This window comes from Oryzias latipes, chromosome 2, assembly GCF_002234675.1.
Source record: "Oryzias latipes chromosome 2, ASM223467v1".
Classification (NCBI taxonomy): domain Eukaryota; kingdom Metazoa; phylum Chordata; class Actinopteri; order Beloniformes; family Adrianichthyidae; genus Oryzias; species Oryzias latipes.
Window position 1 is genome coordinate 11,386,213 of NC_019860.2, and position 12,512 is coordinate 11,398,724.

The window sequence follows — 12,512 nt, forward strand, 5'->3', positions numbered from 1 at the left end:
GGTATTGGTCCTGAAAAGTCGAACAAATGTGGAAACAGTTTTTTTATCCTCCGTGATTGATTGCTCATTGGTTGTTAAAGTCCCATTTTTAATCATTGTTTGATCTATTGTCAAAGCATTTCTTAGTGGTCTTTTAATTAGGAATATGACATTTTTAGCCCAAAATCAGACAACCTGTGTTGTTTTCTAGAAGATTGTTTTTGCAGAATGACAGTAATTCATTAGAAATTGACTTTTGGGCAGGACTGTTCCCCTCCTTGTTGCTGAGAGTTCTCTGTCTACAAGTTCTCCCACTAGCTCAAAGCCCCTCATACCTCCAACCTAACATTATTGGTGCAACAAATATGGCGAGCAATATTGGAGCCGTACAGTTTTGATGCCACTGGAACGTGTTAAAACACAAAAAACATTTTCATTGGAGTGGGTCCTTAAAAGACTTTCACTTTAAAATATTTGTTACACATCTTCAAGCCTCTCCACATCTCCCTTTCGATGATCTAAATGAGCATCAGAGATCGTTTTTAGCATATGAGGTTGATCTGAAATGTTTTGTCGCTATGGTGCCAATAAAAATCTACTGGTGAAGCCATTAGTCCTCTCTGGAAAGTCACCAGCAACCACTTCCTCTCTGCAAACAAAAAGGTATATAAGAGGCGCCCTCTGCTCTCCTCTTTCTGCTTCATCACTTCCAGGCTTCCCTTTGACTAGTGCTCTTCATCATGGGGAACTTTGTCGCCAACGAGGGACTCTCCATCTTCGTCATTGTAAGTTCTTTTCTATCTCTTATTTTTCTAAAAATCGGCTTTCAAGCTTTGAATTGAGAAATTATTTCAATTTGTGATCAAGCTTTTGGGGAGTTTAGTTTTTTGAGGAAGGTGATTTGCATGCAAAATTGACCTGTTTCTGCAGCTTTTTGGAGAGCAAATTTTTTTCACCAGAACTGAAACCATGCAGCTTACCACTTAAATCATAAAATAATTTGACTTTATTCAAAATCATTTGACCTTATCTAAGACCAACTTTTTCCCTCAAAACAGCCACAAAAAATGAAAATTGAGATGATATTTTTACAAAATACATCTTACGTTTTATATCTATACATATATCTATACATAAATGTGAGTTTTGTGTCATCAAACGATTTTTAACAGTTTTCTCGTGTTGCAGCTGGTGTGGCTTGGCATCAATGCATACCTGTTCGTCCAGTTCTACATGAACTTCCTGGTGGAGAGGTGGTTCTACACGAGGGTGTTGCTGGGGGTGAGTGGGGCTCACTCATCATTTGGCCCCTTTCTGGGCTACAAAAGGTGGATCCAAACTTAAATGCTGGTCTTTTTCATTTCCTCTTAAACGCAGCCACAGCTGTCAGCAAGTCCTCCAAAGCAACGGCCTCACATGAGCAGCTGGGCTCAGCGGCACACTCACTTTATCAGCCACTTCCTCTTTAATTTACCTGTGCATCTGCAGGATAATACAGAGGCGATCCACGAAGCCTCTGACAACAACAGAACTATTTCTGCTGCAGGGAATTCAGATTTTTATTAAATTTTTTATGGTTTGTGAGTTTAAAACTTTCTTTGACACTAGTTTAAACTCATCTAACACAGACACCAGCTCTTTAACATCTATCAATCACAGATCACATGATCCTGAAAATAGCACAGTTTAGCTTAAGCCGAGAAGAAGAAAACTTAGTTACAAACCCATTTCGGTGACTAAAATATTGATGGAAAAACAGAGAGATGAAAGGGGTTAGTTCAAAGAAGACTCAGACTAAACAGATTTCCCAGAATGCCAAAAATCTGTGAGAAAGGAACGGTTTGTTTGTGAACCCCTCGCTGGTCTGAGGGCTTCTGCACAGCTGGACGACTTTCTGTTTGAAATCTATATAGAGATGAGGAACAACCTCTGATCTGCTACTTTCTGCATCTTTGTATCATATTTTAGATTTTAATCAAAAGGGGAAACCTCCTTTTTTAAAATCTTTTATTGTTTTAAAGGCTTAATTAAAATTTATATTATCCTCTACCAGAGAAAATACATTTGTCCAGTTAAATTTTCTTTAAACCTTCCAAAAACTACAATTCCCAGAGTCCCACCCCTACAAAATAGGTATCATTGAAAAGCCCCAAATGTCCCCTGTAGGTACCAAAATGAGTTAATTAAGTAGTATGCCGTGGTCGGGAGATATTCAGGTTTAGAAATGGCCTCTGCAGAGGACACATTTGCATTGCTAGTTAATGTGACCAAAATGATGAAAGTCTGCAGAAACTAATGTAAAAAAAAAAAGTTAAAAGAAAAGGACAAAAAGGTTTGAAATGTTTCCATTCAGGTTTTTTTCTCTAAATTACTTTATGCTTCTTCACCAGCACGCCCTTTCCTGGGCTCGAGCTCCTGCCGCCTGCCTCAACTTCAACTGCATGCTCATTCTACTGCCGGTCTGCAGAAACCTGCTCTCGTTCCTCAGAGGCTCCATCCAGGTATCTATGGAAACATTCCCCTTGAGATGGAACGTTACCTCCTGACTGAAATCCTCTATGTAATCGTAATTATTGTGTTAATAATTACTTTCTGTTGTTGATGTTGTTCTTAGTGCTGCAGTCGAACAGCAGCCCGTCAACTCGACCGTAATCTCACTTTCCACAAGCTGGTGGCGTACATGATTGCCTTCCATACAGGTAATGCCCCCATCCCCTTTAAAAAAAGAAAGAAAACACCCCCAAGTCCATTTGTTTTGTTAAAAAAAGGGGGGTGCAGGATAGAGCTGTGGGGTGCTCCACCTCCACTCTTGCAATTTCATTTTCAAGTTAATGAATGAAGTCAACTGGTGATTTCACCCATTGTGCAACATAGAAATCCCGTTCAATAAACAAATGTCTTATTTTTTTTAAATACATTTAGACAGATTTAAGCCCGTCATGTCTGATTTTCAATTATATTAAAACACTTTCTTCAACATTTTTTTGTAAACTAAGTGGGGTCCTGAATGATATGTGGCAAACTAGCCACATGTGGCATGAAGGGGTTAAATTGTGTGTATTTCTTAAACACTACAGTTTTGTCAGCACTTGGCTATGTCTGAATTCCTTCACTTCTCACTACATAGTGCACTATGTAGTGCGTGCACCATTTTGTAGTGCTGTTCGAATCTACAATTCCATAATCGAGTGCTCTAGAAATTTCCCAAAAGTCTCTGCAAATAACCAGAGTGCATCAATACTCACTAGATTGGTGAATATAAACCACAATGCATTGCATTTAAACAATATTAGCAAAAAAAAACATTTTTGTATTTTCTAATAAACCATCAAAAATGTCATCATCAGAACACAGTGGATTCATAAATAGTCATTGTAAAACACTCACATTGATTCGATTTTCACTTTGTTAAATCTGTGACGTCATGTTCAAAAGCAGTGAGCACGGTGTCCCACACTATGTAATTTTTTAGTAGTAAGGGATAAGGGGGGGAATTTGCCTTTGTGTTGTTTGCTAACTGGGGGCACCAAGAACATGAAAATAAAGAAAAAAACAACTTAAAAACTGTGAAAGTGATGGCATGGAGTAGTAGATCGTGCATAATTAAAAAGCATTATATTTTATATATATATATATGTATATATATAAAAGCAGGTCTTTTTAATCCATGATCTAATTGAGATGTAGCATGTTTATTGACTTAGTGGGGTCTCACTTGCTTTATGGCAGACAAATGTTCAAATGTGTAATATGGCCCTAACCCTTGCCGTTGCCTGTAATCGGTCATGGCTTATGGTTTCTGGCCTTCTTTCAAACCCACAATTCAACAACAGGAGGATTTAAAGGTCAGGGTCCATGGCAACCGTAAGGTTTTTTGGTGTCTGGGATGGAAAAATGTGTGTAGAAATCCTTTATGGATTTTTGTAGCCGAGCTTCGTCTTCTTTGTCTTTCAGCTTCCCTCTTTAGATGTTGTTTTAGTGAATCATCCGCCCTTATCTAATACTATCCTCTACATTCTCTCCCTCACACCAACCACCCTCATGTCCTCCTAGATCAGGGGGCTGCAACCTTTAACGGTAAAAGAGCCACTTGGTCCAGATTCTTACAGACCACAACCCAGATAGAGCCACACCGTCCGACCTCAACATTTTAAAAAATACACTATTGATGTTTTTGGGCCATTTAGCCATTCATTTATAACTGGTAACTTTTAAATATGTACAATATTTAAACATGTTCCTTTCAAAACAACCTTGTGTCAAATAAGATCCTCCTGCGTGAACAGATGGAATTAAAAAATCAAGTCAAACATGGCATTTTCTGTCATGACTGGTGAGCATTTAACATTTTACTATCAAAAATAAAGATGTGTGCATTAGTTTAAAATCCTGATTTTTTTTTTTTAATCTATACATGTAAATGGAACTGTATACTTCAGGAACGCTGACTAAAAGCAGCAACTAGACATTGTTGTGCAACAGAATATAAGAACATTTATTTAGCTTAACTAACTAAAAATTTATTTTTTATTTTTTTCTTCAAAGCCAAAGAGCCACAATGTAGGGATAGAAGAGCCACATGTGGCTGCGGAGCCTCAGGTTCCAGACCCTTGTCCTAGATTCAACGATGAAGTTCCTGTTTGTTCTACCTCAAGGCCTCTCTAGACCTCCTACATAGACTGGGCTATTGACCCCAAGTACTCAAATACTTTCACCTTTTCCACCTTTGCTTTCTGTAACCCCACCGTCCCTCTCATTGAAACACAGATGTTCCGTCATTCAAACCCCCACCACTCTAGATGTTCCTCCTCCTGCTCCCTGCTCTCAATATAGATTACAATATCATCTAAACATAACAATCCATAGAGATTCCTGTCTAACCTCATTTGTCAGGGGATTTAAAGATAAACCTTGGTGCAATTCCACCTTCACCTTATTTCTAGTTGAATTTAGATTCTAATTTCTTCATTTTTGGGGCTTGTGGATTACATCATGTCACTACTTGCATGAGCATTAACCTCCTAGCATCCTGACTGGCAGGTTGTAATGTACAAAACTTTGATTTTCTCTTTTCTGAAATGACTTTAACAGTTTTTGTTTTTGTTTTGTTTCTTTCCCTTTTGCAGCGGTGCACATCATTGCACACTTGTTCAACTTTGAGTATTTCATGGACGCACAACTGAATCGCAACCACAGCCATTTGCCCTTCATTCTGTCTGAAATTGGAAATGACGAGAATGTGTCCTTCCTGAACCCAATAAGGAGCAACGAAACAGTGAGATGATTATTTATATTTTTATCACGACACAAAACAAGACTCATGGAAACATTGTTTTTTGTGTTTATCTAGCAGTCACAAGTGCATTTAGAAAGGTTGTTTTTTTTACCGCTTCAAGTCTGTGTTGCCAAACTTTGTGAAATCCCAACTGTTAGTTGCTAAATATATTTGCAAAAGACTATTACTAAAGTAACACAAACACTTCCTCTCTGGAAGTATAGGCCTGATTTTATTTGTCCATTCGAGAAACTGCTCATACAAAAAGAGGATGTGGTTCCAACTTGTAATTTATTTCAAAGCAATTACAGACAGATCCCTTTACTCTGATTCAACCATAAAAAAGGCAGCTTCTGCTTCTGGACATCAGTTTTGGACAGCTCAGAAGGACAGCTTTAAAAGCTTTTTTTCCCCTAAACATAGAGTTTGATTTTCTGTTTCTGTTGCTTCAGGATGCATTGAATTAAAAGAGAATATTAAACTGTCTTAAGGGAAATTGGATGTTAGCCTTGATGGTTAAATGGATGGTTCTTGACAAACAAAGAGTAAGCAGCATCCCAGATCTCTAAGTCAAGTGAATTTTAATTTAACTTGTGAAGGAGCAGTGTTCCCCTTAGACAGCTTATAAAACCTTCTCTGAGACTAGACACCTGAAGACTTTTCAACCGTTGGATTTGGTTTCTAGATTCGTCCTTTGGGGTTTCAAGATTGTTTTTATTTTTGTTAGCCTTTGTTGCGCCTGTGACGCAGGTTTTTGTAGGGTTGTCTGGCCTCTCCTCATGGAGAGGAGCAGACAGATTTTAAGGGGTGCACAGACAGGTTTCAAGCTACATTCACACTGGCCTTGGTGCGTTCAAGCAACCATTTTCCCTTGGAATGTCTATGTATATGCAAATTTCAGGCTTTTGGGTGCAAAACTCTTGTGTTCATACGATGCTTTGCAAGTTTGTAAGACAGTTTTTGAGCTCTAGGTACAAAATGCACGGCAATTTAATGCGCGTTGAAAATTAAACCAGGTGGAACTTTGACCATCCAGGAAGTGACGTTTGAATAGCATTCCTTTTCATTTATGGATGTGCTAACTGTTTGAAAACTGAACACGAAGGAGAATTTAATAATAGCGGTTTGTGCCCGTCAGAAATTTTATGACGGCATGTTTTCATGTATCGGAATAGAGCTGTGAAACCATAAGCCTGGAGTGAGACTCGCAAGATTTTCACTGTTTTAACATTTTGTACAAAGCCTCTTCTGACTGTAGATACATGCACTAGTATTAGGGTTGATAACGTCCAGTGTGAACATCATACGCTAAACATGCATTCAGGAATATGTGTTTAGCATGTTCTCGAATGTGCATCACATGCCCAAAGGGGCATCATGAAAATCAAACGTATGATTGTAATGCATGTGGTAAGTGTATCATGAAGTCTTCATAAGGATAATGTAAGCTGCATGCACTTATGACGTACAGGTAATCCTGTCGTACAGTGCCCTTAGACCACACTCTAGTCATTAGTAAGGTGCGCGTACTGGCCCTTCACTGACTACACGCAAATGCTGCACGCACAAGGTGTTCTATAGGTCGCATGTAGGATGTCTATGCAAGCTACATTGGGATTGTCTAATTTTCTAAATTCTAACAGTAAAGCTGCTGGCACAGAGCTTGCACTTATTACTTGATCAGGACTCACAGACTCCTAGCACAGTCCGCAAGATTCGTAGTGGGTTGGATAAGTGAAAAATTCGTATGACACACCTGTGTCTCACTTACTTTCCCTTTATTTACCCTTGTGTTGTATAAGTGTTTTCACCCTGACCAGTCGCTCGCAGCATGTCTGTAGAAAAACTTGTGCATGAACATTTTACTCCACGGAGTGATCTACAACCTTTATATTTCATGTCACCCCACCTTGAGAGAGTCTTCCTTTTTGGGATGTTCTTTTAAATATTAACAATTGGAAGTCAGCCTTTTTGGTTTCTAGCTCCTAGTATTCAGTAGGGTTTAGGCTTTTCTGTAACGTGAGTTATAGAATATTTCAAAAGGTTCTCCATTAGGGGGCAAAAATGGGAATTTAGAAGATGACTGCTATCAAATTCTTAAAAAGGTTATATTTCCGCTCATGCTCTTTTAAAATGCACCCAAAATCCACTTTCTAACATCCAAATTGACATCAGTTTTGTCCTCTTGGTAATCATAACATCATCTTGTTGTCAAGTGACAGTATTGTATCAACACCCTTTGAGAGTTAGGGGAACTTCAAGGTGACACAACTTGCTTTGCTCCATGTGGGATGTTAGGCAAAAGTCATGCCCTTTTCAGCAGGGAAGTAAAATTAGAAGCAATAAAGGAACTAGGAATCAAACTCGTGCTTGTGACCCATGGCTGACAGGCAGTGTAGACCCCCCCCCAAAAAAAATACAATTTTATTTATAAAAACCTGTTTCGTAATCTGTGTTTTGATGAAGAGCCCCACCATCGTCATGTTCACCACCATTGCCGGCCTGACGGGTGTAGTCATTACCTTGGCTCTCATCCTCATCATCACGTCCTCCATGGAAGTCATCCGCAGGTCCTACTTTGAGGTCTTCTGGTACACTCACCATCTCTTTGTCATCTTCTTCATTGGTTTGGTGTTCCACGGCTTTGGGTAAGATCCCTGTTACTTGCTTGTGAAAAGGGTTGACTTGATTAAATGCCTTTTCTTGTACAGATAGTAGTCCTCATGACTACCAGAAGCTCATTTTTTTTGTCCAGTCAAAATTGTTTTAATCCACAAAAAACTACTGTTCCTAGAGCCCCGCCCCTTAAAATTTGGTATCATTGAAAACCCCCAAATGTCCTATATACATACCAAAAGGAGTTAACTGAAGAGCAGTGGTTAGGTCTCAGTTTAAATCCCATCCGGGACCTCTCTGCATGGAGTTTGCATGTTCTCCTCGTGCATGCGTGAGTTTTCTGTCCACTCCACTCCAGCTTCCTCCCACAGTCCAAAAACATGCTTCATAGTTGAATGACTCTAAATTGCCCCTAGGTGGAAATTTGTGTGCGTGGCCCTGCAACAGACTGGCTTTGCTCTATATTCACCCTGACCTGAGAGATGCCAAAAAGTTCAATGTACTGTATGTGCAAATGGCAATAAACCTAAACCTTGAATCCTTGAAACCTTGAAGGGTGTACCCCGCCTTCACCACCTTGTGTTGTATCTGCAGACGTATTGTCCGAGGACAGACTTCAAGAAGCCTCGATAGCAACGACCCTGATGTCTGCGCCGACAGATTTGAAGACTGGGGCAAAAATGAGTCGGGCTGCGCCGTGCCGGCGTTCGCCGGAAACCCACCCATGGTAAACGAAGAGGCTTCCATCTTGGCGGCTTTAGGAGGAAGTGTCTCCTGCAAAATTTTGCTGATCTTACCTTTCTGCTTCCTTTCAGACGTGGAAGTGGGTGGTAGGTCCCATGTTCCTTTATGTGTGCGAGAGGCTTGTGCGCATCTACAGGTCTCATCAGAAAGTGGTCATCACCAAGGTGTGCAACCGTAAATTAATGCAATTAGTGTATTCTTTATTACGACGGAGTTTTAGGGCCACCAAAAAAAAAGAAAGAAAACTAAAATTACGAGATTTTATCTTGTAAATTTACGAGATTTTAAGTCGTAAAAAAAAGTCGTAGATTAAGGAGAAAACACCGAAGTTGTCCGTTTATCGGAGCCTAGCTTGAAGATGAAGTATGTGGAGCCTTTGTGAAGCTTTATTTCCGGATTATAGGTTTTCAAACAAAGAGATTTTGAACATTTTGATGACTCAAAATAAGATTATTTATCGTGTAGCAGTCTTTCCGGGGTTCAGTGTCAGTAAAGCGGAGTTTCATATGTAAAATAAGGAGCTCAGAGACACGTTTGGATGCAAGGGATCACTGCAGCTTTTATTTTCCTTTACATTTACATATCCTGAAGTTCATTTGTCTCATTACGTCATGAACCTGTCATCCCAACACCAATGCGGAAGTAAACAGTGTTACATACGCCCCCTCCTCCAGATGTAATGTCCCGTTTCAGCATAAAATAATACAGAGGAATGAAAATAGTCTTTTATATTAGCATTAGAACGTTGAAAATGCCAAAAAAAAGTGCTCCTCCTTTTGTGTGACGGAAGCGTCACACAGACGTAGAGATCTAGTCTTTGGTGGATGAAGAAAGGATTCAAGGGGACAGCTGCAGGGAGACCGACGATGGCTTCATCGGGCTGCAGAGATCCTGCAAACCAACCATCAATAAATAAAACTTTAATCAATCGTAAATCAAACAAATGAGCTTCCAGATATTTGGAACATTATCAATAAACATTCAGCTCACCTGTTCAACAAAGTTTAGTCGGTCTGCTCTGCGGCTGCACGGCTTTCACCTGCTGCTCTGCATGCTCACTTTCACTGTAATCTCGTAAATTTACGAGTTTTTTTCTCATAAATTAACGAGTTTTTATCTCATAAATTTACGAGTTTTTATCTCATAAATTTACGAGTTTTTATCTCCTAAATTTATCTCGTAATTTTAATTTTTATTTTTTTATTTTTTGGTGGCCCTAAAACTCCGTCGTACTTTATCCACAGGTGAAACAAAAAATATATACTTTTGACTTGGATCCTAACAAAAATCCTAAAAGTCCGCATTTTGCTCTGAGTCTTCAGGTGGTGATGCATCCCTCCAAAACTCTAGAGCTGCAGATGAAGAAAAAAGGCTTTCACATGGAGGTGGGACAGTACGTTTTCATTCAGTGCCCATCCATCTCCCGGCTGGAGTGGCACCCCTTTACCCTCACTTCAGCCCCAGAGGAGGACTACTTTAGTGTGCACGTCCGCATCGTTGGGGACTGGACCCAGGCGCTGTACGAGGCCTGTGGAGGGAACAAATCAGAACTTCAGGAGGCTTGGAAACTACCCAAGTATGACACTGTGAAAATGGCTGACTAAAATAGAAAAATTGTGTCTGAAATTGCTTGTACTTCAATTGCCACCCGCACCAGTCTCACATTTTCTATTTTCAAAGAGCTGCTACATTTAGAGCTGCGGGGCGTCTATTGTTCATTTTTTGTCGTCTGTCCTTCGCCTCAGTAGCAGGGAGGCGCTCTTAGAAATCATACAATGAGAACAGTCCTTGAAAATACACAGTTCTGCTGTGCAGTTTGAAGTATTTTGAAAGCATTTAGAGCTTTCTAATAAAGTCCTGCTGAATTCTGCTCTCAGAAGCCGTCAACAATATTTGTTGGATAAAATGCACAGGCTGGGATCAGACCTCCAAACAAGACTGAAATTACAGTTTAAAAAGGCATATTTAGGTTGGTTGAATACAGAAAGCTAAAATAAAAAATGTGTATTAGATTCTTTTGAGCAAAAAACAAAAACTATAAATTTATTAGCATTTATAATAAACCCCTAAATGTGACCAAAGATTTGAGCAGAAAAAAATGTTTAAAGAAGACAAAAATTGTACTGAATTTTCTTGAAAAACCAATGTCAAATACCTAAGGGACAAGCTTTAAACAGGATTATGAAAACTGACCTGAAAAGAACAGAAAAAATATATAGATATTTTTTATAAGATGAAAATGTTTTTAAATTTGATGGTGATTGTACTCTTGCTATTGCTTAAAAAAACTGCCAAGAAATATGATTTTGAATTATGTCTGCATCATTATTATGTAAACTGAACATTGTCATCGCAAATTGGTACAAACTTACCAAAACTTGGCACCATAATGAGCCAATGTTCTTCCCAGGGTGGCCATCGACGGCCCATTTGGTACTGCCAGCGAGGACGTGTTTCGTTATGAGGTCGTGATGTTGGTGGGCGCAGGAATCGGAGTCACTCCGTTTGCCTCTATCCTCAAATCCGTGTGGTACAAGCACATCCAGAACAACGAGGGGGTCTTTACTAAGAAGGTGAGGGAAATGTTGACCTGGGTTTACCCTTTTCTTTGTCTCCCTGTAACCCTTGTGCTATCTTAGATGACCCTACCCTTACTTTGACGTGTCATTCCTACCATGACAAATGTGGATAAAGGTGGAAAGATTCACAAATCATTGAAGAAAAAAGGTTCAGAGCACTGTCTAGTGGGTCTAGATCAGTGGCGGTTTTTGATATGGGCGATGTGGGCGGTCGCCCAGGGCGGCACTTCGTGGGGGGCGGCATTTGCCGTGCCCGATGCGTGCGTTACGCACATATAGTGTTGTGCTACGATCGCACATATAGTGTTGTGCTACGATTGATGTCAACGATATTCAAAGAGGAAGCTTGCAGCTTTTAATTTGAAATTGCTTCAGCTGCCGGCACTCAACACTTTTATTTTGATACATCAGACTGTTAAGAATGTCTTCATCCTATTTGCTCTTCACACTTATGGTGCAAAAAAAAAACAAAAAACAAAAAAAAAAAGATGAAATAACTCAGAGTGAAACAACGTAAAACAGGCCCATGAAAAGGAATTGGGCAGAACAAACACCCATGCTCAACCAAATTTCGACAAAAGCAGGCAATGGGGATTATTTCCCACAATTCCTTGCTCTGACACGGCAGACCCGACACGCACGTGACCACCGCCTTCTGCTGCAAGACATTTGCGGCCACACCTCTTTGCGGCAGTCTTTGGAACATAAGTCAAAAAACTCGAGAGGGGGGCGCAACTCACCGGTGGCTGGCTGAATCACACTAACAGGTGTGAGGGGAGTCTTTTTCTATCTGACAATCAACTCTGAGCCGCAGCTGCGGCTCCCGTCATAGAGACGGAGCCGCGTGTGTCAGAGGGAAGGGGAGGGGGAGGGGGGATGAGCGCAGACCATTTTTTATGGATTGAGGTTTTTTGGAGGATTTCTACTGTTGGTGTTGCACAAAATTAGGGAAATGCCAAATATTTTTTGAATAATCCCACTGATGAGTTCTATGATTTAGTCTTTAATGTTTTATAAGACCTAAACATATCAATCACAATAAGTTTTTTTTTTTAGATCTAATCCCTCTGATATGTTTCACAAAGACACACACAGGACGTCACACATTAAGAAATTATTGCTAAAAATGAAGCAGGAGTCCAGCTCTAAAAAAAATGCTCTAAAAAATGATAAAAGAGCAACAAAAAAACGGAATTATTTGATTTGTAATTTCTTATTAATATTTCCAGGCTTTCTTTGTTTTGTTCAGAAGCATGTTCATATTTGTATAATTTTGACAGAATATATTTCTATGGAGAGCAAAATATTACAAGTTATTT

At 39.7% G+C, this 12,512-nt stretch overlaps 1 protein-coding gene across 1 annotated transcript in view; it reads left to right on the forward strand.

The window, feature by feature from the left end:
• Positions 1-719: 719 nt before the first annotated feature.
• Positions 720-12,512, forward strand: part of LOC101157756 (cytochrome b-245 heavy chain) — a 31,421-nt gene continuing 19,628 nt past the window's right edge. The window contains exons 1-10 of the mRNA XM_023964523.1: positions 720-764; positions 1,168-1,260; positions 2,370-2,480; positions 2,594-2,678; positions 5,106-5,254; positions 7,721-7,902; positions 8,465-8,597; positions 8,686-8,778; positions 9,937-10,190; positions 11,025-11,187. Coding sequence (XP_023820291.1) covers positions 720-764; positions 1,168-1,260; positions 2,370-2,480; positions 2,594-2,678; positions 5,106-5,254; positions 7,721-7,902; positions 8,465-8,597; positions 8,686-8,778; positions 9,937-10,190; positions 11,025-11,187 — 1,308 coding nt within the window. The remainder of the gene's footprint in view (positions 765-1,167; positions 1,261-2,369; positions 2,481-2,593; positions 2,679-5,105; positions 5,255-7,720; positions 7,903-8,464; positions 8,598-8,685; positions 8,779-9,936; positions 10,191-11,024; positions 11,188-12,512) is intronic.